The 26,513-nt window shown below is 42.8% G+C and overlaps 1 protein-coding gene across 1 annotated transcript in view; it reads left to right on the top strand.

Annotated features, from left to right (window-relative positions):
- mrps5 (mitochondrial ribosomal protein S5) overlaps positions 1–26,513 on the top strand; it is a 49,964-nt gene that overhangs the window by 11,218 nt on the left and 12,233 nt on the right. Inside the window, exons 3-8 of the mRNA XM_036593158.1 lie at positions 2,063–2,188; positions 5,229–5,462; positions 10,482–10,516; positions 22,373–22,463; positions 24,494–24,540; positions 25,872–25,929. Coding sequence (XP_036449051.1) covers positions 2,063–2,188; positions 5,229–5,462; positions 10,482–10,516; positions 22,373–22,463; positions 24,494–24,540; positions 25,872–25,929 — 591 coding nt within the window. The remainder of the gene's footprint in view (positions 1–2,062; positions 2,189–5,228; positions 5,463–10,481; positions 10,517–22,372; positions 22,464–24,493; positions 24,541–25,871; positions 25,930–26,513) is intronic.

The raw sequence follows: 26,513 nt of genomic DNA, 5'->3' as shown, positions 1-26,513 counted from the left end.
CTTGTAATGTGAGCGTAGCGTAAGAAATTCCACGGCAGCTTTATAGTGAATTCGGTACTGTAGCAGTTTTTGGACCACATGTTTTTGGTAGCTTTACCTGCTCACTCTGCTTCAGTCATTATTGGCCTTATTAGACTTTTTTTCACCCTCCTCTGAGATGTGGATTGAGCAGCGTGAGGCGTTTAGTGATTATTGATTGACGTTTGAATGCCTTTGCGGAGTTCCTGCACTGGGACAGAGAGGCTGCGCACACATTCAGCCAATAACTATGACATGATTAGAAGTGAATGAATGAACTCATTTCTTCTGTCACTGGTTTGTCAGAGTACAGCCAACTTTACCTTGCTGAGTCATGCAGAGCAGTCAGCCATGTATGACTCATTGAGGGAACGTTGAATATATTCTGGCAAGTAAATATTGATGACACATACATTTTCTGATAAGATGTGAATGTGTAAATAGGCAGTGGCTCAGGACAGGACACTGGATGCTGTTGCTGTCAGTGAAGCACGTTCAGATTCTGTTGGTTTGAGCAGGTTGGATTGCTCCAACCTACAGTTTCATTTATTTCCATATATGAAATTGTAAAGCGTACAGACATTTCCAGAATTCCGGAGCTTCTAGAGTGAAGAATGGAACCAAACCAACTGCAGTGTTTTTCATAAAGGAAGAAAAATGAGTATTTTGACTTGTGTGGATATAAATATTGCAGATTGTTTGCCAGGGTGTTTTTAGCTGCATTATACAGTATTTCAGGCACTCTGTGAATAAGAATTTAATGTTAAGTAATAAATTCTAATGATTTATTTTGTGAAGTTATCTGGCTTGAGATTTGATAAATTCTGAATATTACTTATAACTTCATTCTCTTCACTTTTTTTAGAATGTTCTTCAGCTCCGTTCATCATTCTATCTAACGTCAATCACATCTACATACATACATACATCATCTAAACCGCTTATCCTTCTGGGTCGCGGTAGGGTGCTGGAGCCTATCCCAGCTGTCATTGGGCGGAAGGCAGGATACACCCTAGACAGGTCGCCAGTCCATCACAGGGCAGACAGAGAGACATACACATTCACACACTCACTCACAACTAGGGGCAGTTTCAGCATGTCCAATTGGCCTGACTGCATGTTTTTGGGAGGAAACCCACACAGACACGGGGAGAACAGGCAAACTCCACACAGAAATGACCCTGGTCACCCGGCCGGGAATCGAACCCAGGCCATTCTTGCTGCGCCACCGTGCCGCCCAATCACATCTAACATACCTTCATTTCATTTACAGCTTCCTAGTGACCCACTAATTGTTTGAAACGTGAAGTTTAGAATCATTTTATACATTGTTTTATATGAGTGACCTGATTGGACCAATTAGCATAATGGAGAAATATATTTAACATAACATAATAGTTTGTAAGCAATTTTCTGCCAATGCTGATATGATCATGCATCCCTATTTTTAACAGGATCCATTTGTTTGTACTGTTACAGCCTTTTTTGTGAGAGATGCTAAGGGTTGGGGGTCTTGCGTTGTATTAGGGCTGAAAGATTAATCGCTTTTATATTGAAATTGAATTTCTAAACAAGCAGTATTCGAGTCGTCTTAGCAGGTTTTAACTGGCGAAATTGAGCCTAATAGAATGGAGCTTGTGAACTGTCTGTAGAAGAGTTGGAAGCAGTTAAAACCCCCGTGTGCTGTAACATGGCAGTCGGGCAGACCTTCAGCCTTTAAGCCAGAGAAAGTGGACATGCTGATGTTTGTGGTCCAAAACTACAAGACTGGACCTTAATTGATAAAGAAATAATTGCAATTTAAAATACTGTCACTATACTGGTCAGAGCTCACCAGCAGTTTGCACTAGTAGTTAATGTTCAGTAGATATAAAATTTGTCAACACATCATTTATTTACAAACAAAAGGCGCCCTAGAATGTGATAAAGACTGCAATGCACTACAGAAAACATAGGAGGCGATACGACTTGCAAAGTTGCACCATAAAAGAAGAAATGGCTTGTATTTCATGTGTAACTGAGTGCATATCTCTGTGTTTTACAGTGACGGCTGAGGAGTTGTGGCGCGGCGTGGTGGCCGACACTGGCAGTGGTGCCAGGAAGGGCAGAGGGAAGAGAACCAAACGGAAACTGAAGAAGGACCTCAACCGTGGTCAGACCATCGGAGAAGGTATGATCAGAGAACTTGTAGAGGAGAATTACTGCTCTGCAGTGTCTTCAGGGTTTCTCAAACGCTAGAGGGCGCTCCCGAGCGAGTCCAAAATGAACGGGTTGATATGGAGGATTTGAGCAAAATCATAGTTTATAAATGCTGAAACATTTTTAATGTGAAAGAATACAATCATTTCCTGAACACAGAGCAGATTAAAACATTTTAACACCGCTGTTATATTTGTAAGAGCTTTTAAACTCGAGTTATAGGGGTTTAAAACGGCGCCTCATGTACGTCCATGACGTCAGTGAGTGCAAACAGCCAATGAGTCAGTCATCACACTCTAGCAGTAATGCCCGCCTCTTGCTGCCCTAAACCTGTTTGCTGTAGAAAAAAACAAAATATAAAGGTGGGATTTCTTTGTTTTTGTTTTTTTAGTGAAATACATCCTTCTACTTTCTAAAATTATTAGAAACTATTTTAACTGTTCGTTTTTTAGCCGTTGAGCTCCATTCACTCCCATTCATTGAGGACTCACTCGGGGGCGCCCTCTGCTGTTCAGCAGTCCTGTTTTTGATATAACGGGGGAAATAAGAAGTGGCCAGGCTCCTCATAAACCGGCTCTGGTACAATCACTCCCCACTGACGCAGTATCTACTGTAGCTTAACCCCTAAAATTTAGTGCACTTTTCCTACATCGATGTCTGTAATTATGTAGAATCATATGTAGAATCAACAAAGCTGATATTTTTGTCGAGCATAAAAACATAAGCAAAAACACTCTGACTAGCGTATATCACCTTGGGAGAGTCTTTACAACGGAATGTTTTTGGAGCCGATGCCAAGCTGTCGGCCGATAGCCGATCGAGGGCCGGGCTGGGTGCCGCATTTAAAGGCGCAGTGGCGATTTTCAACAGCAGAACAAATGCACTCCTCTCTTCAGTGCTCCTTCAGAAGCTCTGCCCCCCAAATTCATGGACACACATTACCAAGACGAGCAACACTTTTTATAGGTCTTCGTAGCCATAAAGTCATTCGCAAATGTTGTACAGACAAATATGATATAACGTCAGAGCGAACAACACAGGAAGTAATGTCACCAACATTAGCTAGACTGTGGGTTAGCAAACTCACTATAAACTCACCGTTTGCTATCTGGTGTTGACCAGAGGAGGATGGGTTCCCCTTTTGAGCCTTGGCTCCTCTCAAGGCTCCTCCTTTTGCTCTTAGGGAGTTTTTTACCTCCTGTAAAAAGCGCTATATAAATAAACTTTGACCTGACTTGACCATAGTTGCTACTGCAAAGCTAACCACTAACATTAGCAAACGGAATGTAGCCAGTGCAGTGTAAGCCAAGCTAAGATTAGCACTCGGATGCTTATATGCTAACAGAAACTAATCTTCGAAGGACAAACAGTGTTAATTACGGCTCTGCACGTTCACAGGGCGAGTTTACAGCAGAAAAGGAGACAAATATGTGATACAGCTCCGGAAAAATGTTCTTCATTAGTGAGGCTACTATGATGAGGCTGAAGTTGGCTTCCTGTTTGCCAGCTTCTTGTTCTAATTTTCCCGTTCCACCTTAAATGGTGCAGCAGTTACATTCTGGTGCCTGAGGGGAAATCTGGCTCATGTGCGTTATGTAAATGATCAGCTCTCAGGATTGGGCTGAAAATCTGTCAATACTGATCCTTCCATTTCTGATGTTCAAGTACCCTTATAGGTCTGGAGCAGGGGTACTTAACTAAAATGGTCCAGTTAGAGAAAATATCCTCAAGCAAAGGTCCAGAACATCATAATGTCTAACTTGCACCATGATTCAGTGCCATATACTGTTTACTGAAGTAGCCTAGTAGGTATATCAACATCTTATACAGTCAACAACTGAATATCAGATCAAATAAAGTACAGTTCAGTAACATTTCAACAACATTTATAGTCAGTTTTCTCTTTTTAGAGCACGACATGTGAAATAACTTGGATAATGACTCACTTTCTTCTCTGACTGCTGTTTCTCGCCTCGTCCCTCCCCTGTGTGTGCGTCACTCACTCGAGTCTCAGTGCTCATCGTAATGCTCAGATCTGATTGGCTGAGTATTGCACGTGTGATACTTACAACGCATGCGATTGGTCTGTGAGTTTCCCGGGCCGCTAAAGCTACTGTAAAGGCTAGCAAAGCTACACCGATTAAAATAGTAAAACCCTGTCGAAATTAAATAATTCTCCATAGCTTATCGGTTATAGGTCCAGGTCCGCACAGGACAGCATCTGGGTCCGGACTCGGACCGGGGTCCGTCTATTAGTGACCTCTTGTCTAGAGTCTAGAGTAGGTACCAAAAACCATAAAGCAACAACCCTCTGCACTGGACCAATGGCCAAAGACCAAAAGCACAGCTCCAGTTTTCTGATTCTAAACCTTGGACGGTGTAAAAATGCTAGTTTAACTGTAATGATTGCATCTCTGTAATAGAGCTAAGCTTCCATTCTGCTTTACTGAGACTGAAGCACTGCATTCGATACACTCAGTGTAATTTCTGAATAGTTCTGTGTGGCTCTGATTGCTGCCTCAATCATTTAAGTTTTCCCTTAGGCTGAAATGAGCAGCACTCAGTGCTTGAGCCAACTCGCTGATATGACTGTAATAAGCTACAGAATGAATATTCCACAATTTCACAAGTGCTGCTGGCACTTAGGCTAATGTTACATGGCCATATATTCATTAGTTAAGCAAGAGCCACCATTTACTCTGACTTTAATAGAACCTATTACTGAGTCACTCATTCACTTACTATATCCTTTTATTTCTAGAACAGAAATGTCCCCAGAATGTTAAAAAACATGAGTGTGTGAGACTGTGGGGATATTTGGCTGATCTTCATGAGAAAAATTGACAAAAGCTACATTTTTTTATTAAGAAATAGAGCAGAAAGATGATCTTTTGGTTGCCGAGGTTGAGTTTAGGATTGGTTTAGGAGGAGCACAGCAGCATTTAGAATGGAATGTCCCTACAAAGATAGGAATACAACCTTACTAACATGTTTCGTTCCCCCTTTTTCAGGTCGCGGGGGCTTCCTGTGGCCCGGCCTCAATGCTCCTGTGGTGAAGGGCGGGACCCTCCAGTCCTTCTCTAAGCGTGGGGAGGATGAGCAGCAGGAGGTGAGGGCGGAGCTTGTGAGGCAGAGGGACGAGTGGGACAGGAAGAGGAAGATGAAAATTAAGAGAGAGAGGGGCTGGACTGGCAACTCCTGGGGTGGGATCAGTCTTGGACCCCCGGACCCTGGCCCTAATGGAGGTGTGTGTGCATGCTGAATGGATTAACTTTTCATTAATATTGCACCCAGGGTTGAAGACTTGCTGTTCCAATACCGTCATACCTTGAATTTGATACCAAAATGAAGTTATTTATTAATTTTTTTATTTTAGTGATGCGCCGAAAATATACCGAATTTCAGGAAACCCTCTAAAAGAAAGGGTTTATATATAATCTGCCATTTTATTCATGCTTTTGAATTAAGGTAATAATGCATTCAATGCGTAGGGCTATCGCCTCACAGCAAGAAGGGCCTGGGTTCGATTCCCCGGCTGGGTCACCGGGGTCCTTTCTGTGTGGAGGTTGCATGTTCTCCCCGTGTCTGCGTGGGGTTCCTCTGGGTTCTCCGGTTTCCCCCCACAGTCCTAAGGCATGCAATCAGGCCAATTGGACACACTAAATTGCCCCTAGGTGTGAGTGTGTATGAATGTATATGTCTGTCTGTCTGTCTGCCCTGCGATGGACTGGCGACCTGTCCAGGGTGTTTCCTGCCTTCCAAACAAAGACTGCTGGGATAGGCTCCAGCTCCCCCCGTGACCCAGAAGGATAAGCGGCTTAGCAGATGTGTGTGTGTGTGTGTGTGCGCGTGTGTATGTGTGCATTCAGTGCTTCAAAGGCGATAATCGCCATGTTTGGAAAGAGAACTGAGAGACCTCGAGGACTAATTTAGCTTAAACAGCTTGCTAAATTATATTAAATATTAAAAGTTGTACAATTATGAAAATATAATACTTCATGGCTTCTCAAAAGCATCTAAAGGCCAATTTATCGTCCAGACGATATTCGTCGCTCGACAAAAGATGAATGTAAAAGAGACTAAATTTGTGTCTGGTAGGGTGTCACAGACGTTCTATGTTCTGGATCGTTGCCGTGGCCACCCTGTGCAACTGTGTGTACTTTCTTGCTGCTCAGCTGCTTTCAGAAACAGAGCGGGTTGCCAGTTATTCAGAACTAGGATCACTAAACATTTATATGATTATTTGTTTTCATTTTCAAACGTTTTTTCATGACTGCGATTACTTTAAAAAGTAGTCCAAGCAGAAAACACACCCCACAACAGTGTAATTTACCCCCCACACTGCACTTCCAGAATTTCTCAGAATTTTTGGGAAAAACTGTGAATCTGGCAACCCTGCATGACTGAGAAAGAGCTTGTGAGTGGAACATGAGTAATATTTCTGGTTGCCGTAGCAACCCTTCATCTTAAAATCCTACTGTTAATGCAGTTTGACTGTAGCAGCTGTTTTCAGACTGTTCTGTCTGGTTTCACTGCTGTTTAATTAGCTGCATCGTCGTACAGTTTTTCGTAGAAACTACAGATGATGTCCTATTCTGACGTTGTGTCGCTGGCGCAGGACTATGAAAGCCTACAGCGCTGTGACGTCTGTCGACCACAGTATTTTTTGTTGAGTGACACCTGTCGCCTAGACTATAAAATAGCCTTAAGGCCGAATTTCAGATTGAATTTAATTGGTTAGCATCAGCAGGGATCGAATTTGCGTTATCCAAAAAATATGGTCAGTGCTCAGAAGGCTGTGCCGCTTGAGAGACCCTCAGTACCCCTTTTTTGGGATCTTTTATTGCAACAGAAGTCAATATATTTTGTATCAACCTGATTCATACTGTATAAACACTAAACAAGATACATGTACTGCCCTTTTAGTTCTTAACAAAGATCAAAATACAGGAATCTTGAAAAAATAATCGGAGCGCCTCGGAAGTCGCATTTCGTCTGTTGGTTCTGGAGTTTTGGAGGTGCTTGGAGCGTTTTTCATGCATGCACAGTGGCTACAATCAGGAAACCCTTTCTTTTTTTTATAGTGACCTTCAAAGAATGCACATTTTCGACAAAACCAATATTAAATAAAAATGAGTATCAAATATTTTTTAAGCCTGACAGAATGCCCACTGCGAACACCGTTGCCTTGGTGGTCATTTTGAGTGTTTCAGGTCTCACAGTACATTCATTCATGGAGAGAAGATGCCCGGCTGTTTGTTTCTCTTGTTCTCTGATGTGAAAGGAGAGGCGTGCAGTGCTGTAGAAGAGCATGAAGAAATGATGCTGATGATGAGCAGCGCGTTCTTGATCTCCGGAGAGCTGAATTCCAGCAGGAGGATGAATGAACTTCATCTGGCTGCGACTGTAACCAGTCAGCACGACTCTCAGACACTGAGACTTATATCATTGTGAACTTATGGCTCAAAGATGCAGCTTCAAAGTGTTATTGCCTCCAAAATCCAGGATATTTTTGAGATATTACCTTTTTTCCCCCCTTATTCTCTCATACTTCACGTCTGTCTCCACATTCATTACAATCTCTCTCTCTCTTTCTCTCTCTCTCTCTCTTTCTCTCTCGCTCTCTCTCTTTACTCTATCACTCACTTTCCTTTCTCGTTTCTCATCCCTTCGCTTTTCTCCTCTCTTCTGTCTCCTGTCTCTTTTCTCTCCATCTTCTCTCTTTCTCACTCTGTCTGTCTTTCTCTCTCTGCTCTTGTTTATTTTCTCTCTCTTCTTTGTCTCTCTTACAGAGCCCCACCGGTGACATCATGTATACATGAAAATAATGTGTGGCCATGACTTGTGGGAACTAGATCCTAATGCATGGCCACGACTTACTAAGGCGTGGGAACGAGATCCTAATGCATGGCCACGACTTAGTAAGGCGTGGGAACGAGATCCTAATGCGTGGCCACAACTTAGCATGGCATGATCTCATTCCCATTACCATTCTAAGTCGTGGCCACGACTTAATTATCTCATTCCCACGCGTTAGTAAGGCATGGCCACACTTTATTTTAGTTTATATGGGATGTCACCAGCAAGGCTACATCCTCTTGCCCTGCTTCCTCTCTTTCTTTTCTGTCGCTCACTTTTTCACTTTTTTCTTCCACATTCATTCTCTCATCTTCTCTCTTTCTCTTTTTTCTCACCATCACTCTCCTCTCTTTCTTGCTCTCCTTTATCTTTCTTTTCTCTCTGTCTGTCTCCCTCCCTCCCCATGCCTATCTCATTCTCTTTCTTTCTCCCCTCTCTCACTCTCTCCCTCACCCTTTTTCTCTCTGCTCCTCTCTCCCCATCTGCCTCCCTTCCTCTCATCCCCTTCTCTGTCTCCCTTCCTCTCATCCCCTTCTCTGTCTCCCTTCCTTTCATCTCCTTCTCTGCCTCCCTTCCTCTCATCCCCTTCTCTGCCTCCCTTCCTCTCATCTCCATCTCTGCCTCCCTTCCTCTCATCCCCTTCTCTGCCTCCCTTCCTTTCATCTCCATCTCTGCCTCCCTTCCTCTCATCTCCATCTCTGCCTCCCTTCCTCTCATCTCCATCTCTGCCTCCCTTCCTCTCACCCCCTTTCTCTCTCTCTCCCCTTTTCTCTGTCTCTCTCTCTCTCTCTCTCTCTCACCCCCGATCGGTTTACCGTTGTGCACAACAAAGGTGCTAAACACAGCAATCACACACAAACACACTCACTGTGCAGTTATTTTTACACACACACACACACACACACACACACACACACACACACACACACACACACACTCCGCAGCCTCTCTTTAATTTACACTCGCTCGCACGACTGTTTATCTCTCTCTTCCGCTGCTCTCTGCGACTCGGTGACGATTAGATTCGCCGCTTGCCGATTGGCCGGCGGCGGCAGGCCTGGCGTCTGGTCATCATGGTGATGGATTGCTCAGCATCTTTGCGGCCAGATTCTAAATCACATAAAGATCGGCCCTAACCCGTCCTCGCCCCCGGGTCACCGAGGAGACGCCTCCCTCTTAAATCCAGGAAATGTCCCTGTCTTCTCCCATCCGGAGTGAAACACCTGTCATGAGTTACAGCGGCAACAGCGAAGCCTTGAGCCCAAGCCCGATATTACGACAGCAAGACTGACAATCTGTCTGCACTCGCACTCACAGAGGAGGCGGCAGAGCGGACAGATTAATCACAGCACAGTTACTTTTGTCCAGGATATAAACTTGTGGTCACTTGCGTTGACCCTCTTGGGAGAATTTGGCACTTTAGCCTTCCCTTTAACTCAGCTGTGTAAAGGGAAATTTGAATTAAAAAATTAAATAAGAAGTTTAGATGCAATTTGTAAACATTGTCAGCATTTTAAAATGTGCTAGATCCATATATGGAAACTCATATATATGGAATTCATTGTTTTTGTGATGTCATGAGAACCAACTCATTTACATATATTCATCTATTCAGCCTACAGCGGTTTAGCTCCGCCCATTCAACATATTCAGTTCAAATGATAAGTATTTCAGCCCTGGCTGCTTATTGTATGAGGCACGATACAGGGAAGCCACAGCCATCAGAACAGAGGTCCTTTTTATGAGTGTATTTATATTTTTATATATATATATATAATCTTAACGGCACAACAACATAAACAGTCTGTTTAAGTCTACGAGATGAAGAGAGCTTTGAAGATGGTCTTGTAAAATAAATCAGGACATTTTTTGGTACAGAAATCATACAAATGCTATAAGTGGACCTTAGCGGGCCCTTTAAGTTTTAATCGGGTTTTTTGCAGTTGATAAATTTGAATTTACAGTTTTGAGGGCCCATTTCATATCATACCTCATATCATATTTTTCTTTTTTTTTCCTGCATGTTATTTTTGAGTGGATGTGGTCCACTTATAATGTGGTTTTATGCACCAAAAATATTCATAATCCCTTTCACTTTCGAAAAGCAGTCCAGGCAGAAACTCTTTCTGAGTTCAGTGTGAGTGGGCGGAGCTAAATGGCATATGTAAATGTTTTGCTTTTTGTGACATAGCAAAAGTGAGTTCAGAATGGGCTGTTTTTTGCAGCTCACTGAGCATGACTGGACTGTGTGGACTGATGAGTGAACTGTAGGTTTTGAAAATGTTTATGTACTTAGTCGAATTCTAGGCCCTTTAAGTATTTCATGCAAATACTTTTCCAAGTGACTTCTGTGATTTAATGTCTAAAAAAAGTGGTTTTATTTATGATGTTTTTCTCATTTTCAGAAACATATGAGGACTTTGACTCCCGTGTTATTGAGGTGAGTGCACAGACACCCATGTCCGTCTCACTGTGTGGATCTCTCTGTCTTCCCTCGCACCTGGGAGCCTGTTAAACAGACGGCTTTGAAGACTCCTAGAATCTCCGGATATTTGGTTCCAGGGAGGACTGCCTGGTTTGATGTGTATGTGTGTGTTAGCTCCAGCTGCAGCAGCTAGATCAAAGTAGCAGCACCTCAGGCTGAACTCTCAGAGGAGCGGCGATGTGAGGGCGTGTTGCAGAAATGTTTTAGCAACCCTGTCGCAACATTCTCGCAACGTTGGCACGGCTGCCGTTGTTCTGTTAGAGCACAGCTGTCGGAGGCTTTGCTGAGTAGGAGACTTTTGAGGAGAGACTTGTAGCTTGGCCAGCTAACAGTACTCTAGAGATGAATCCAAGTCAGCTCAAACCAGGCCTAAAGTTAGCTTGCCAAGCTACAATTCTCCTCAGAAGTCTCCTCCTCAGTTCAGCTCAAACCAAGCCTGAAGTTCCTGATAGCAAGAGGAGAGCAGGCTGCGCTTGACCCACTGACAGCAAAGCTAGCGGCCCACTGGTTTTGAGCTCAGTGTGATCAATCAGAGTATTAGACAGAGCGCCACTTTTCATCGCCCGTTTTCAGTCCAATTGACTTATTTTTCCTTCATTTCTTTCGTTCATTGTCCTTTGTAAATTAGCATTAGCAAAAAGCGTTTTAACAGCAATCCCTTCTGGAAGAAACCGCACACGTACCATGCTGGTATATGCTGGTCGGGTGCTGGTTTAGCTGACCACCCAACATAGTTATGCTGGTCGACCAACATACCAGCATCCAAAACACAACATATCGCTGTTGTCGGAAGAAAACGTGATCTCCATTTTTGACGTTTTTCAGTTTTTGACATAATTTGAAAATGCTTGTTGTCCTTTACATTGTATTTGAATTTCATGATGAATGGACCAAAGGAAATGACGTAAAATGTATTGGAAAAAATTCTGGTTCCACTGACTCACATTAAGAGTAAAGTAGGTTTTTTCCTTCTCCTGTAAAGTTACCATTTTGGTCATACGAGGTTTTGTTCCAACAACAGCGATATGCTAGTTTTGCTGGTGACCAGTCATGCTGGTCTATGCTGGTTTTTCTTGCAGTGATATCATAAATTAAGCCGATTACACAGCGGTAACCAATCTAGCTCAGTGTTAGCAACAACATTTTCAACAAAATCTGGTAATTATTTTTCTCTCGGTTGTTTGTGATATTCGTCTTAATTTATTTGTCAAAATAAAAGACGGTGTGCATTTAAAATCTGCTGGAGGAGATTAAAAACTAGTTAGAACTTGTATGCCAGACAATAATCTGGGTGGTCCGAAGGTGGACCAGCAGTGGCATACAGTCAGCGGGGTGCTGACCTCGTCAAGTCGGCGGACCAATATATGCTTGCCATCTGGGGCATTAGCTTGCCAAGCTACAGTATCTCCTCAGAAGTCTCCTACTCAGCTCAGACTAACTGGTGAACAGTTCCTTGGCGCTCAAGCTAACGTCAACCTAACCTTCCACTTTATATAGTGCAGTTACAATAACACCTGAGGCACCAGAACCCATGTGTCAAACACAAGGCCCGAGGGCCAAACCCAGCCTGTGATACAGTCCTATTCAGCCCGTAGAGTTGTTTTAATAGCCCCTTTCACCCTGAGATGCACTGCAGTTCCCAACATGCACTGTAACATATTGTGTGTTGTCTGACCCCCTTCCCCCAACAGCAGTCTGTGGGCCAGCATAGATTAAATTAGCCTTAGCCAAAAGCATTTTAACAGCAATCCCTGCTGGAAAAACAGCACACGTACCATGCTGGTTGACCAACATACCAGCATCCGAAACACAACGTCGCTGTTGTCGGAAGAAAAACTTGTATCTCTACTTTTAACAAAAAAAAAGTCTGGTTCCATTGACTTACATTAAAAGTAAAGTAGTTTTTTCCTTCTACTGTAAAGTTATCAAATTAGAGATACGCACTGCAACATAGTGTGTGTTGTCTGGCCGCTTCCCCCAAAAACAATCTATGGGCCAGCAGTTACACAAAAAGAAAAGCTGCCTGGTGTCTAGTTCAAGCAAATAGGAATAAACAATGGCACAGCTGGCCCACAGATTTGTTGAGATTTCTTAATATGGCCCTTTGAGTGGTTGAGTCAAACCCCTGCACCAGAATTGAACTACTGCACCATTTAAGGTGGAACGGGAAAATTCAAACAAGGAGCTGACAAATAAGAAGTTGACTTCAGCTTTGTGGTTTATTGCTGATAGGATTTTTGGATAAGGCGATTAAAGCTATCAGGCTATCCTACCTACAGTTTAATGTGAGAAACTACCTTTAAGTACCTGTAAATCTGTGCTGCGGTCGTACATTTTCACAAGGCATCACAATTCTGAGGACGGAGGTGCTGTGGCGTCTTTGCTAAAGCTAACATGCTGCGCTTCTTCAGATTTATAGCATGTTGTATTTGTTTCATGAGCTGGCTGAAAAACGGTCCGTAACATCCTTTATACGCAACTACCGTTGTACATATAGTGCATTTAGCTGCATTATAATTTAATTAGTAAAGTGAGCCCACACTTTTGAAGGCCTGACCCTTTCAGCTTTGATTGGTGAGCACAGAATGACGCTTGGCATTTGAAATGGTTAAGGTAGTCAGAGGCGTGCGAACACGCAGAGCGTCCCTCTTACTGATCCAGTCTAGCACCAATGATTTGAAAATGCATGCTATGTAGAATGAATTAGCATTACATAAACACAGATGGCAGCATCGTTTCTCCAGGAGCTTGTCGGTGTTTTGGTACTGACCAGTCAGGAACCAGTACCAATTTAGTACCAGTTCTCGAGACCCATACCTACTAGCCAGTGAATCCAGCTTTGTGGTACAACTTCCGTTGACCATAGGGAGCAGTATTTTCAAACGCAGTGTGAAACTATCTGCCACATGGTTTGATGAAGACGTGACGCTGCCGCTCCCTCAGCTTCCACCGTGAACCCAAGTTCAGCAAATTAGCACCGTGATTTAAATTCACATCCTTTTTATCCCCTTTTTACTCTCAGATGTCTTTCTTTCAGTTTTTTTCCACTTTTTTTGTTCTCTCATGAGATCTGTCTTACTGCTTTCCCACCTCCTCTGAATTTCCATAAAGCTCTGCTTGGCAGAGGAATTAGCCGTTTCACTGGCCAAGCATTTTCAGCGACTTGCCCGGCGAAGAATTCTGTTAACGGAGGAGGCAAGGAAACAAAAAGTTGAAGAGTTTGGCGTGTAATCATAGTCATTCTTCGCCTCACCTTCTCTCTCTCTCTCTCTCTCTCTCTCTCTCTCTCTCTCTCTCTCTCTCTCTCTCTGTCTCTCTTTCTCTCTTTCTCTCTCTCTCTCTCTCTCTCTCTGTATTTGATGGATGTCGTCACCTGCAAATCGCTCCAACCTGTCAGTCACCACCCACTGAGAGATTAGCCGCTGCACGTTAGTGGGACCAGCTTTGAAGAAAGAACAGTTGAACAGAACTCAATGGGTGGCAATTAAAGATGTCAGCTACCCTTGACATGCAGTGAGCTGTGAGCTGCAATTTCGGCACGCTGATGTTGTAAGGTCTCGCATTTTTAGAAGTAAGGGGGGCATCGAGTTTGTAGGTGTTGATTCAGGATCCCCGGATCATTTTACCTGCTGTCTGTAGTAGTATCACTTGCAGTATATCACACAGGGTAATAATAAAAACACATGCTTGCAATAAATGACAGGAAGAGCTGGTTACGACTCGGGTTCAGAGATCCCATCCACTTATAAAGGCGCATTAATTAAATCAAAAGTTTCCTGGAAGCCACGGACGCCACCCCCCCCCTCCAAGGACATCGCTTTGCTGCCAAGACCGAGACAGGCCCATAAAGAGAGAGGTTGGAAGTGAAACAAGTGCTGGTGCTAAAGGAGAGAGAGAGAGAATGAGAGAGAGATGTGGCTGGACAGAAAGAGAGAGAGGGCTGGTAAGAGGTAGCAGGTCTTGGGGAAAGGCAGAAGGCCTACATACTGAGAAAGCAAACTGTAACGAAAAGTTTTTATTTTTCTTTTCTTTATCCTCCCTTGTGAAGAGTAAATTGGCTTAACAATTGTGTTTACCAATAATTAACCAACTAAGTACTTATGCAACGCCCTGTTTCACTAGTAAGTACAGAAAGTTTGCATTACGTAAGACCAAAAACAAGGAGGATAGGGATTCAGCCCTGTGACCGGATGGTCGCCGGTTTGATCCTCTGAGCCGGCAAAACGTGACTGAAGTGCCCTTGAGCAAGGCACCTAACCCCCAACTGCTCCCCGGGCGCTGTTGATAGGGCTGCCCACCGCTCCGAGCAAGTGTGCTCACTGCCCCTAGTGTGTGTGTCCACTAGTGTGTTTGGTGTTTCACTGCATGGATGGGTTAAATGCGGAGGTGAAACTTCCCCGTTGAGGGACTAATAAGGGTCTCTTAATCTTAATACACATCCTTCATCAAATTTTGACGGAGTTCTCTTTGAATGCTCTTTCAACGTACTCAGATCCTTCCGATCTGAGAAGAGGTGTGAAAAACAAGCCGTGTTACCATGTTGTTCTTGCACAGGTTGCGTGCAGTTACACATTTACACCAGAGAGGTCTCCAAATCCCCAAAACATGCATAGCTCAGCTTCAGTTGCTCCATAACTGTCATTTGCTTAACCGGTTGTTACTTGATTCCTGATATAGTCTAGACCTAAATTAGTTCAGTTTACTCAGCTCTTTCCCTGCTCTACACAAGTTAGTAACTTGTTCTTGGCCAATTATGTTAATGATTCAATTTAGCCTTAATCAGCTCAATAAGTTTTTACACTTGCGCGCACACACAGTTTCTACTTTTAGCTCCAAATAATGTCTCCCTGTAGTTTTCCCCAAACCCCATGCGCTCCCTCATCATCCCTCCCTCTTTCTCTTTCTTCTCAGGAACTCTGATGGTGTTTTGCTTGCTTAGTTAGCCCCTGCAATTAGATTTCTCGCTGTGCTGTCGCAGGCATTCTCTTTTCAAACGATCGCAAGCTGCTTTTGTGAGTTCGTCCCTGTGCTGTTTGTTTTGTGGGCTTGTCGTTGAACTGAACTGAGCAGAAACAGTATATCTCTCTTATTGTCTTCCTCTGTGTGAGCCTCCGCAGTGAAGATGGAAACGGCAGCAGGAATAAAACATGAAAGCAGCTTAACGACTTGGCCAACTTAATTACCATGCAAGAGGACTCTCTCTCTCTCTCTCTCTCACTCACTCTATATATCTCTCTCTCTAAATCTCTCTCTATATCTCCCCTCCCTCCATCTCTCCATCCATCCGTCCCTCCCTTCCTCCCTCCCTCCTGTCAGATCCGCTCATTCTCTAAATTGAAATGGTGCTGCGCTTTCCGGTAATGGTTGCAGATTCCATAATGACAGAGCCACGTTCATTACAATGAATGAAACGTAAGCCAGTATTAATGCTAGAAAGGATGTGGCAGGAGCAGAACAGCTGTCTTCCACCATCCTGGAGAAAATCTTCCCTCCCCACATGCGAAATCTACCTTGCCTGGTAATAACAGGCCTGTTGTGGAGTGTTTAATCACATGAGCCGCGAAGAGCCTCTTTTGCCTTAGGAATGAAGTGCGATTACTCGGTTTTATTCAAAAGATAATTATGCGTTAGGCTAGCAAACGTTGTGATTGGGTAATAATACGGCCCAGCCACAACGTCGCTAATAAGCAGATGTTTTGTGTTTGCGTGTGTTTGTTTGAAATATTGTTAGCAAGGAAATGAGGGTTTGTGCGACAGTGCTGCTGTATGTGCATTATATTGAGTGTGCGTGCCTTTAGTAATGGCAGTCTGAACAGATGGCTGCTTCTTGCTAGTGTCACACTAGCAGCCTGCAAGTGGGAGTCGTCCACTTTTTTTTTTTGCTCCCACTGCATTTCCTTATGATTTGGTTTTAGGTCTTTACTTGAGACTAGTAATCGCTTGCATGAGTTGCATATACATAAGCAAGCCTTGATTTTAGGCATAGTCTGTGTGTCAGAAAACGTAGTAGTTGTTATGACTAGTAAAGTATTTTTATATTTTTAGAGATGGGGGGAAAAAGTACATTTTGTGGTTTAAAGGAAAAGATGTATTTATAAAACAGCATCGGACCTAGAGCTGATCCCTGGGGAACACCATTTTTAGGCTTATGTACTTTGATGGATGACACCAAGTTCAATATGTAACTCTCCAGATGGTCAACCTTAAAGTGCAGCGCTATGAACCGTGAAAGGTTTTCATGTTAAGTAGACAATGTTGCCAGAAAGCTTAAAAAACATTAACAAATATTGATATAATTCATCAAAATAACTAACGTTAAAGCTAGTTTGTGTGGCATAACCCATCTTGATTCAGCGTAATAATCAAGCTGTAAAACTAAACTCCGTTTTAACAGGCCTACATTTGGTCAGCCTGCCTCTCAGCATCTGTTTGTGGAGTGATGTTTCACTTAAAACATTTTAAACTAAATAGTCGCATAGCTTAGCATTATTGAAAAGTTCTATCGCCTTACTTTGTGGTCAGTTACAAAAAAAATTAAGTAAATAATGAGTGTGGTGATATGCACTTAAAAAAAACTGCAGAAAATCAGATTTTGTCAGTAATCCAATGAACGCATTTACATGCACTTGAGTAATCAGATAATGGGGAAAACTCCAGGTCTACTAGTCGGACAGTAATCAGATTTCTCCTTGGCAACCACCCAGTAAACTCACAGAAGACGGCATAACGTAAACGTAACATAAAGCTTAAACTTCATGCCGCGTCGAGCCACTTTACCTGAAAATATGAATCTACATCGTGTAGAAGGTGAAGAATTTTTACAACTTTTAATTTTGTCACACATGTAGTTGGTTTCAGGATCGCTCCAGAAGCGTTTTGTTGGCGTCTCGTGGGTGGGTGTGCTAAACGCTGCTTGCTTATTTCCAGTAACATGGCCTGACTGAGAAATCTGAAAGAAATCAGAGTAAGAGCATCCATGCACTGATTACTGAGCCAAAATCCAGCTCACTTTATCCGATTTCTTAATCGAATTTCTAGACCTTATTTCCATTTAAGAAAATGGAGTTTGTTGTTTACACAACCATTTGATCAGATGACAGGAAAAATCTGATTATGATTGGATTATTAAGTGCACTCAAGTGTTCAAAATGGAAGCTCGAACTTTTTGTACTTTCTGCTGCTGCTGACTGTTGTGCTTGTAGCTGTTGCTGCAGAGCATCTCAAATCTCGCACCAATTAGGCTTCTTTACATAAATCACTGCCCATGTTCATCTCGGTTTAGTTGACGTGAAGTATTTGCGGTTCTGCTGCTCGCAGGGCTCCATCGCCCACTCCTAATCAGAAGCCTCATCTATCTTAATGTCAGGCTGCCTTTGCTTTTAAAGGAATAATTCAGTTGGAAATCAGATTTGCATCATTTTCTCCTTGGCCCAAGCAAAGTCAATCAGCCAAGACATATTTGGAGTCTGAAGTTTGCTTCTTTAGTTTTGCACTGAAGTTATAAGGCTAATGTAGCTAACAAGTAGTGGAAGCTTATAGCCTGCCAAGCATAATAGTACTAACTGTGCAAACAGGCTGCCTCAAACAGCATCAAGGTGTGAAGTAATCCCAGATATGTAAAGAAGACTAATGGGTGTTATTTCTGACACTGTGGCAAAAGTATGTGTTGTAGCTAAAATAGCTAAAAGAGTAGTTGCAAACTGAATTTTGTTTACTTTTGTCCATTTGTGTTTACTCTGCTATGTCGTAGTGTCAAACCATATAAGCAAGTCTGTTTATGAATCCCTTAAAGGGGAATTCTTCTGCAGAAAATGGTTCTCCTACATAATTGAATTGTTGAGATGTTAACAAAGACATTCAGAGTGGTTTGATGTGGAATGGTTGAATAGAAACTTGCTGACTCAGATTTCTTTACAGTGGTGGTGATGGGAACCAGGGGTCACCATGTCTACAACACAAGTGTAGCCAATTTATCTGCTATCCAAAACCACCAGTGAACCTACTCTGAGTTTTATGTAACATTTGTAATGGTAAAATGGTGGTAAATCTGAAAAAAAAAAAGGTTTTATTTCAGGACTATTTTATGTTACAGCGCCCTGCATGTACTCTTCCACCATGAATGGATTTTTAAAAATAATGCATTTTAGGCCAAAACCTGATCTCAGAAGTATTGAAAAAATTGTCTTAGTATGTTTCTTTGTTGATGTATGTTTATATATTTTCAGGTAAAGTGGCGCGATGTGTTTTTAAAAAAAATGCTGCGGCCTGAAGTTCAAGTTTTATGTTACGTTTACGTCACGTCTTCTTCTGTGAGTTTATTGGCTGGTTGCACAGCAGAAATCTGATTACTGCCCGACTCATCTAGACCCAGAGTTTCCCCATTATCTAATTACTCAATGCATGTAAACGCATCGAGCAGATTACTGACAAAATCTGATTTTCTGCAGTTATCGAAATTATTAGGTGCATATAAACACACTCAGTCGCCACGTTTACATGCAGCCTAATAATCCATTAATAATCCGACTAATAGCTCAATCGGAATAGAATACGTCCATGTAAACACCTCAATCGGAATAGACTAGTCTGATTGAGGCCATTCAGAATACAATTTCTATCCGACTGATCGATGTGGGTAATCCTGTAAATAATCCGTTAAATAGAAGAATAACATCCGTGTAAACGCCTGTATCTGATTACATTCCCAATCGGAAAGTTTAAGTCTGTTCTGATCATGTTCGTCACGTCATAGCGACGATTTTGTAACGTTCAACATGGCGGAGCAGAAACTGGTCTGCAGAGGAGACGAAGTTCATGCTCTGATCTTTAAAAGACGGCGGTGGGACGGACGTCCAGCTTGTGTGTCTCAGAACACGACGTCTTCCTCTCGGCCTTCTTTAATAAGGACATGTGAAGGACGTTTTTCTGAGTCTGACCTATTTAAAGCAATTCAAAACACAAGCACTGCTCACTGCTGCTCATCTCACTCTGACTGGACTCAGGTGATGTTCGCTGTCATGGTAACGTTTACTCTAAGTGGTGCTCCACGCATGTGCGTCGTTTAGGAGTAGATTAGTTGTAGTGAGCATGTAAACGAAGATTTTCCATCAGCTTGTTGAGTAGAGTGAGCATAAACACCTCAGTCTTAATCGGAATGTATTCGGATTGTATTCAGTCGTACTGGCATAAATCTTTGCATGTAAACACAGCCAGTGATATTCCCCTTTAACACACCTGCAGGGTGAAATGGATAAGCAGGCAATTTGGACCAAGACACCAGACATGTCTTGGCTTATTTGAAGTCGTGGGGGAAATTGTGCAGGTTATATTTTTCTCCAAACTATTCTTTAACTCTAGCAAAGCGCCAACGCAAAGCAGTTCACGTTAAACTCTGAACTCTCCCTAGTGGCCGCATGTGTGTTTTGCAGGAGCGCGTTCTCCGCGCTGAGGGCTTGAGGGTTTAGAACCACGATGCCTGACAGCACAGGAGGAAGAGACATGAAGCCTCTTTCACCTCCTGACACTGAGGCTGGCAGGGCAGAGAGAGACAACGAGAGAAAGACACACAGAAACGTGGTCGAACGAGAGGGGGAAATGCACAGGAGAGAGAGAGAGAGAGAGAGACATGACCTTGACTCTGACGTGGGTGAACGATCACGTAGCTGAAAGCTTTTGGAATGTTCTGTCGCTCAGACCCAGAATGACCAAATTTGTAGCGCTTGGCGAACACACGCCAGGGTCAGTAGCCTTTGCTGCTGGTGGCGTCTGAACCCGGCGTGTGGTCAGCGACACCCTCCAGCGCCGACTCTCCTCCCTCTAATCCTTACATAAACCCCCCCCATCTCTCTATCTGCCTCTGTCAGTCTTTCATCCCTCGCTCTGCTCTCCCGCCACCAGCACTGCCTTCACAACTTCAGCCTTTAGTTTGGTTCTCTCTCTCTCTCTCTCTCTCTCTCTCTCTCTCTCTCTCTCTCTCTCTCTCTCTCTCTCTCTCTCTCTCTAGACTTTACTCTCTCACCTTTCTGTTCACTGCCCCTTCTCAATCTTTCTATCTCTCTTTCCCCATCTACCTTTCCCTTTCTCCGTTTCCTCTTGCTCTCGCTGTCCTTACCCTCTCTTTCTTTCTCTTTTTGCCCTTCTTGTCTTTTTCCTCCTTTCTGTTTCTCTCTCTATCTTATCTCTCTCTTTTCCCTCTTTCCATTTCTATTTCTTCTCTCTCACTTTTCTCTTTACCGCCCGTCTTCTTTATCTTTCGATCTCTTTCTTTCCCCATCTCTCTTTCCCTCCCTCCCTCTTTCTCTCTCTTCACCCTCTTTTTCTTTCTCTTTTTGCCCTCTTTTGTCTTCCTTCTGTCTTTCTCTTTCCTCTCTCTCTCCTCTAACCCTCTCTCCTGTAACCCTCTATCTCTCTCTCTTTCTTGTTTTTGGCCTCTTTCTCTTCTCTCACTTTCCCTCCCTCCTTTTTTTGCTTCATGCTTTCTCTTGCTCTCTTTATTTTTCCTTGTCCCTTTCTCTGCCTTTCTTCTCTCTCTTTTTCTTCTTTCTTCCCTCCCTCTCTCTTTCTGTTCATCTGTCACCCTTTTTCAACCTCTGCGTCTCTTTTGCCTCCGTCTCTGTCTTTCTCGCTTTCTCACTTTCTTCTCTGTAGGTGTTCTCCATCTTTCTCTTTTGCCCTCTCTCTTTCTCTTTTCTCTCTCCCTTCCCCTCGTTCCTTTTTTACCCGATGCTGTCTTTTGCTCTCTGTTTCCTCCCTCTCTCTCTCTCTCTCTCTCTCTCTCTCTCTCTCCCCCCTTCCTCTTTCTTCGCTCTTTCTCTCTCCTTTTCTTTTTTCTTATGCTCTCTCTTTCCTCCCTCTCTCTTTCTGTCCCCTCTCTTACATTTCTCTTTCTCTTGCTCTCTTTTTCCTCTCTCTCTTTCTTTCCTTCCTCTTCTCTCTCTCTCCTTTTCTTCTTTTCTCATGCTCTCTCTTTCCACCCTCTCTCTTTGTCCCCTCTTTTACATTTTTCACTGTTTCTCTTGTCCTCTGTCTGTTTTTTGCTTTTTCTTTCTTTCTTTCTTTCTTCTCTGTATTTCTTCTCACTCTTTCTCTTTAGCCCCCCTCTTTTCCTTGCATCCTAGCTCTCTTTCTTTCTGTCTTTCTCTTTGTATAATGTGTGCCCCCTTTAGTACTAGACAGAAATCAGACTTCACTCACGTTCTTGTCTTTCCTTTAATGCTGATCTCCACTGCAGATAGTCTCTCTTTCACGCTAACGTGAGGTGCCTCCACACTCGTTTGGCCTCAGTCCTGCAGATATTTAATAATGTATGGGAAAAGACTCACTTCCATTGATTTACGTCTCACCATCTGTCTCGCACACGCCGTATACCAGTGCATGCCATCGTAATCTAGTGTCTCCGGCACTGCATTGCTGCATTTGCAGCAGGCGTAGCTACTAAAGTGGTGTTCTGAGGGCCATTAACATTGTGATGAAGCTGGCGCTCCACTTTTGCTGGTAAATAATATCGAGCTAATGTAGCGTAATCCACAGTGGGCGAATGCATTGGGATGTATTGGGGATCTATTCTGCTGTGCTGCAGTGAAATCAAGACCGTTTAGCAGTGCGGCTGTGGAAGCCCGTTGCGTGTGTGTGTGTGTTTCTGCAGTATGAAAGCTGCACTGCTCATGCTGCAGTCCACTCGGGCTGTGAGGTCATACTGCCCCCTGCTGGCGGCAAATAGGACCTGCATGCTCCCCACTCTTCTCCCGTCAGTCTGAAGTTGAAAATGACATGTTTATGTTTACGTGTTGTGCACATTGCTTTGATTGGCAGGTGAAGAGCGTGTTCAACATGACAGCCAAAGAAGGCAGGAAGAGATCAATCAGCTGCCTTGTTGCCGTAGGCAACGGCAACGGAGCCGCAGGTGAGTAAGAACAGATTGTCATATACAGAGTTCATGTTGATCTGAATAGAGCTGGAGATGGAAATTCTATGAGTAATATTGAAATAGTTGAGCTTGAATTTACTTCAGCCTGCAGTCTTATACACTATACACTGATCAGACATAACATCATGACCACCTCCTTGTTTCTACGCTCATTGTCCATTTTATCAGCTCCACTTACTATATAGGTGCACTTTGTAGTTCTACAGTTACAGACTGTAGTCCATCTGTTTCTCTGCATACTTTGTTAGCCCCCTTTTACCCTGTTCTTCAGTGGTCAGGACCCCCATGGACCCTCACAGAGCAGGTACACCACCACCACATCAGTGGTACTGCAGTGCTGAGAATGATCCACCACCCAAATAGTACCTGCTCTGTGAGGGTCCATGGGGGTCCTGAGCACTGAAGAACAGGGTAAAAAAGGGGCTAACAAAGTATCAGAGAAACAGATGGACTACAGTCCATACAGCTGTATTAAAGTATGCACCCCTGGCTCCCTGCCCAAGTGACATCTTGTTCATTGTTGAGTCGAAGAGAAGTAATCACAATCTCTGCAGCAAACTGCAAATGTTACTTCACAGTTGCTTTATATTTGGTTAACTTAAATAATGGTTATAGCATGTGCGAAAGTTAGTGACAGCCCTTTTGGCAGATATTGCAGCTTGCAAATGGCTTTATAGCTAGGGATCTTTTTTATTCATATTTTAGGAATTTTCACCCAGTTTTCTTTGCAGAACATTTCTAGTTGTGCGATATTCTTGGGCCTTATTGCGTGCACACCATATTTAGGTTCTATCCACAAATTCTGCTTCTATAAACTGCTAATATTGAGTGGAATCCACTCCTCCATCTACCTGTGCAATTTTTCCTGGGCCACTGGTTGCCACACAACCCCAAAGCGTAATAGATCCGCTCCCATGCTTAACAATTGACAAGGTGTTCCTTTCATCAAATGCTGCTCGTTTTTTCTCTAAACATACCTTTGTGGCCAAAGAGCTGCATATTTATCAGAGCACTTGTTTCAAAAATGCCACTGGTTTATGTAGATGTTGCTTTGCATACTTGAGACTTTGAGTTTTTGTGATGAGGTTGCAAGTAAGGTTTTCTTCTGATGACTCTTTCATGCAAATTGTGTTTGTTCAACCAATGCTTCACAGTTGAATGGTGCACCACCTCTCCAGTGTCAGCCAAACCTTCCTGCTGCTTTACTAGTCAGCATATGGGCAGTTCCATCTGAGAGTTTTCTTGATCTTCCAGGTCTTGCCTTGACTTTCACAGTTCCCCTTAACTGCCATTTCTGCTTTGTAGGCATCAGTTATCTTCATTTTTACATCCTCAGGCAGCTGCTAAGAGAAGCCCATGGTTATTGAGTGTTGGCGAAAGATTTGAAGAGTCATATATTTTATTATGCTCTGAATTTGTAATCAGTTAACACTTGCTTATGACAGTTCTTGACCTGCTTAACCGATGTTACCGAATCAGTTAAGGCCTAGTAAGTTAATTAGGTTCTGAGACTTGAAGGGTGTCCAAATGGCGTCAAATATAAAGTAACTGTACATTTAATGTCGGCAGAAGGCTCCAGAGGTTGTGTTTACTTTTTTTCAATTCAGTCAACTACATAATTTGGCTAGAGTCGCTCACACTTTCGCATACAGCTGTATAATCTTCATAGAAAAGCATTACCAATGAAATGAGGTGCTCCGGAGATGTACATGAACCTAAAGTCACCATGCGCAATGCAAAAAATTGGCTGGAGGGGTATAAAGCCCCCCAGCTTTGGGCTGTGGAGCTGCGTTCTCTGGAGCGATCCATCCAAAACCTTTAGGATCAATTAGTGCGACACCTGATAACTGACATCACTCATGTTCTTGTGGCTGAATGCAGTTAAATCCTCACAGCAGTGTTCCTACATCTAGTGTAAAGCCTTCCCAGAAGAGCAGTGGCAGTTACTGCAGCAGAGGGAGGACAGTCAGTGTGTAAGAGTTTGACGTGCTCTTTTCTGTCCTCAGGATTTGCTTTGGGAAAAGCAGCAGACCGAACAACAGCCCTGAGGAAGGTGCGCATCTCCCTGAAATGAACTCACACACTCAGAGTTTGTATATAGCACTGTCATGATGTCAGACTTTCAGCTTTAGTACTGATACAGAGTGTAATATCACAATGTTCAGTACCAGAATTGTACCACGGCAAAAAATAAACAATTGTTGTTGACTGACATGCAATCCTGATTGGACTGAATGTAGAAAAACAGTCAAATTTAATGCTGTTTAATTAACATCTCTAATTTACAAATTCAGTGTTTTTTTAATAATGTAAAACTCTTCAGATGTTAAAGTATGAAAATAAGTGTTAATTTTAAATGTGCCTATATGTCCCACACAGCCTAAACAAAATGTGAAAATGACCATTTTCCAACCGGTCTTTATCCTGTAAGATTAAAAAGGCAGTTTGGTTACTGTGCCTTTGAGCCTGTTATGTAAATTAGCTCTGTTCTGATTGGCTGCGCTGTATTTGTGCCTCATTCAAAAAGCAGTCCAGGGTGAAACACTGCTTATAACTTTAGCATGAGCAGACAGAGCTATACTCCTGCAAACTGAGTAGGTCACAGAAACAGTGACAGAAACAAGCTGCAGCCGTGTCATTTGTGGACTGGGGAGTGAATTGCACTCTTTGAAATGTTAACAGTGGTTACATATTAAATTAAATACTTTGATTTGAATAAAGCTACAGGAATTGGGTTTTTATTGATGTGCTCCCTTTGATGCGGGCCATTTAATGTGGGCTATAGTAGGCATTTCAAACTGGGGACCTTCCAAGAGTGCTGTGGAGATTCACCTCCATCTAACGCTCTGAATTCAGTTCATGAAGGCTTTTCTAATTAGCTGATGAGCTGAATCAGGTGTGTTTAATGAGGCAGTGTGCTGAAGTCTGCAGTGTTTTGGCCCACTAGGACTGAAGCCTGAGACATGTGGGCTGTAGCCAAGGGTTGCTTGTGGTAGCATACCATCAAACAAAGCCTTGTATCTCCATTTTTTACCCTTTTTTTTTATTATTTTTTTACATGATTTGAAAACATCAGCTGCTCTTTACACTGTGTCAAAATTTCATGATGAATGGACCAATAGAAATACTCCAAAATTACTTGAAAAAAATCCCATTAGACTCACATCAGAAGTTAGAAAGGTTACCAATTTGGAGGTACAGTGCAAAGTTTTGTTCCAACAGCACCGAAATGTTACTGAATAAAATTTGATTTGTCCAAAGGCAGAATACAGCATCAATACTGTGTTTTAAATGGAAGTGTAAAGATCAGAAGTATTGAATTGTTGACCTTGTTGTCATTTGGATGTGTTTTGATTCTAATATACTATCATTTATGTATTTCAGGCCAAGAACAGAGCGATACACTATCTGTATTACATCGAGAGATACAACAACCACACCAGTAAGTCATGGCTTGTGTGTGTGGAGGGCATATGAGTCTTGTTTCCCCCAAAACAATGACACAGGCTGTGTGTGTATGTATATGTGTGTGTGTGTGTGTGTGTGTACACTACGTCAGCAACTGACTTTCTGTTTGACCTAAAGCTATGACACACTTGCTGTAATGCAAACACACTGCTAGGGTGATGCGTACATGTGTAGATATGTGTAATGGACTCTGACACAGATAATAAACCCTCACCACAGACACTGACTGTGTGTTTAAGATAGTAAGTGATAGTGAAAGAGAAAATATAACCAAATCTCAGGGAGTGTTTTCACACTTGGACTGTTTCAGTGTCTCAAATGAACTCAAACCTCTCTAAAAGGTCCCAAGAACACACCGAACTCAGACCCCCTCCTAAAAAAATAATAAATCAAACCACCATCAATGCTTGTTTAGATGGACGCAACAAGCAACATCTTTACAAACACGTGTTCCTGCTAAAGCCTGAGCAGACTGATAAATCAGAGTAATGAGGGAGTTATTTATGGCTACGTTCACATTACCAGGTTGAAGTGGCACAAATCTGATCTTTTGCCCTA

The sequence above is a fragment of the Colossoma macropomum genome, unplaced genomic scaffold, assembly GCF_904425465.1.
Source record: "Colossoma macropomum unplaced genomic scaffold, Colossoma_macropomum, whole genome shotgun sequence".
NCBI lineage: Eukaryota > Metazoa > Chordata > Actinopteri > Characiformes > Serrasalmidae > Colossoma > Colossoma macropomum.
This window is presented reverse-complemented; position numbering and strand designations above follow the sequence as displayed.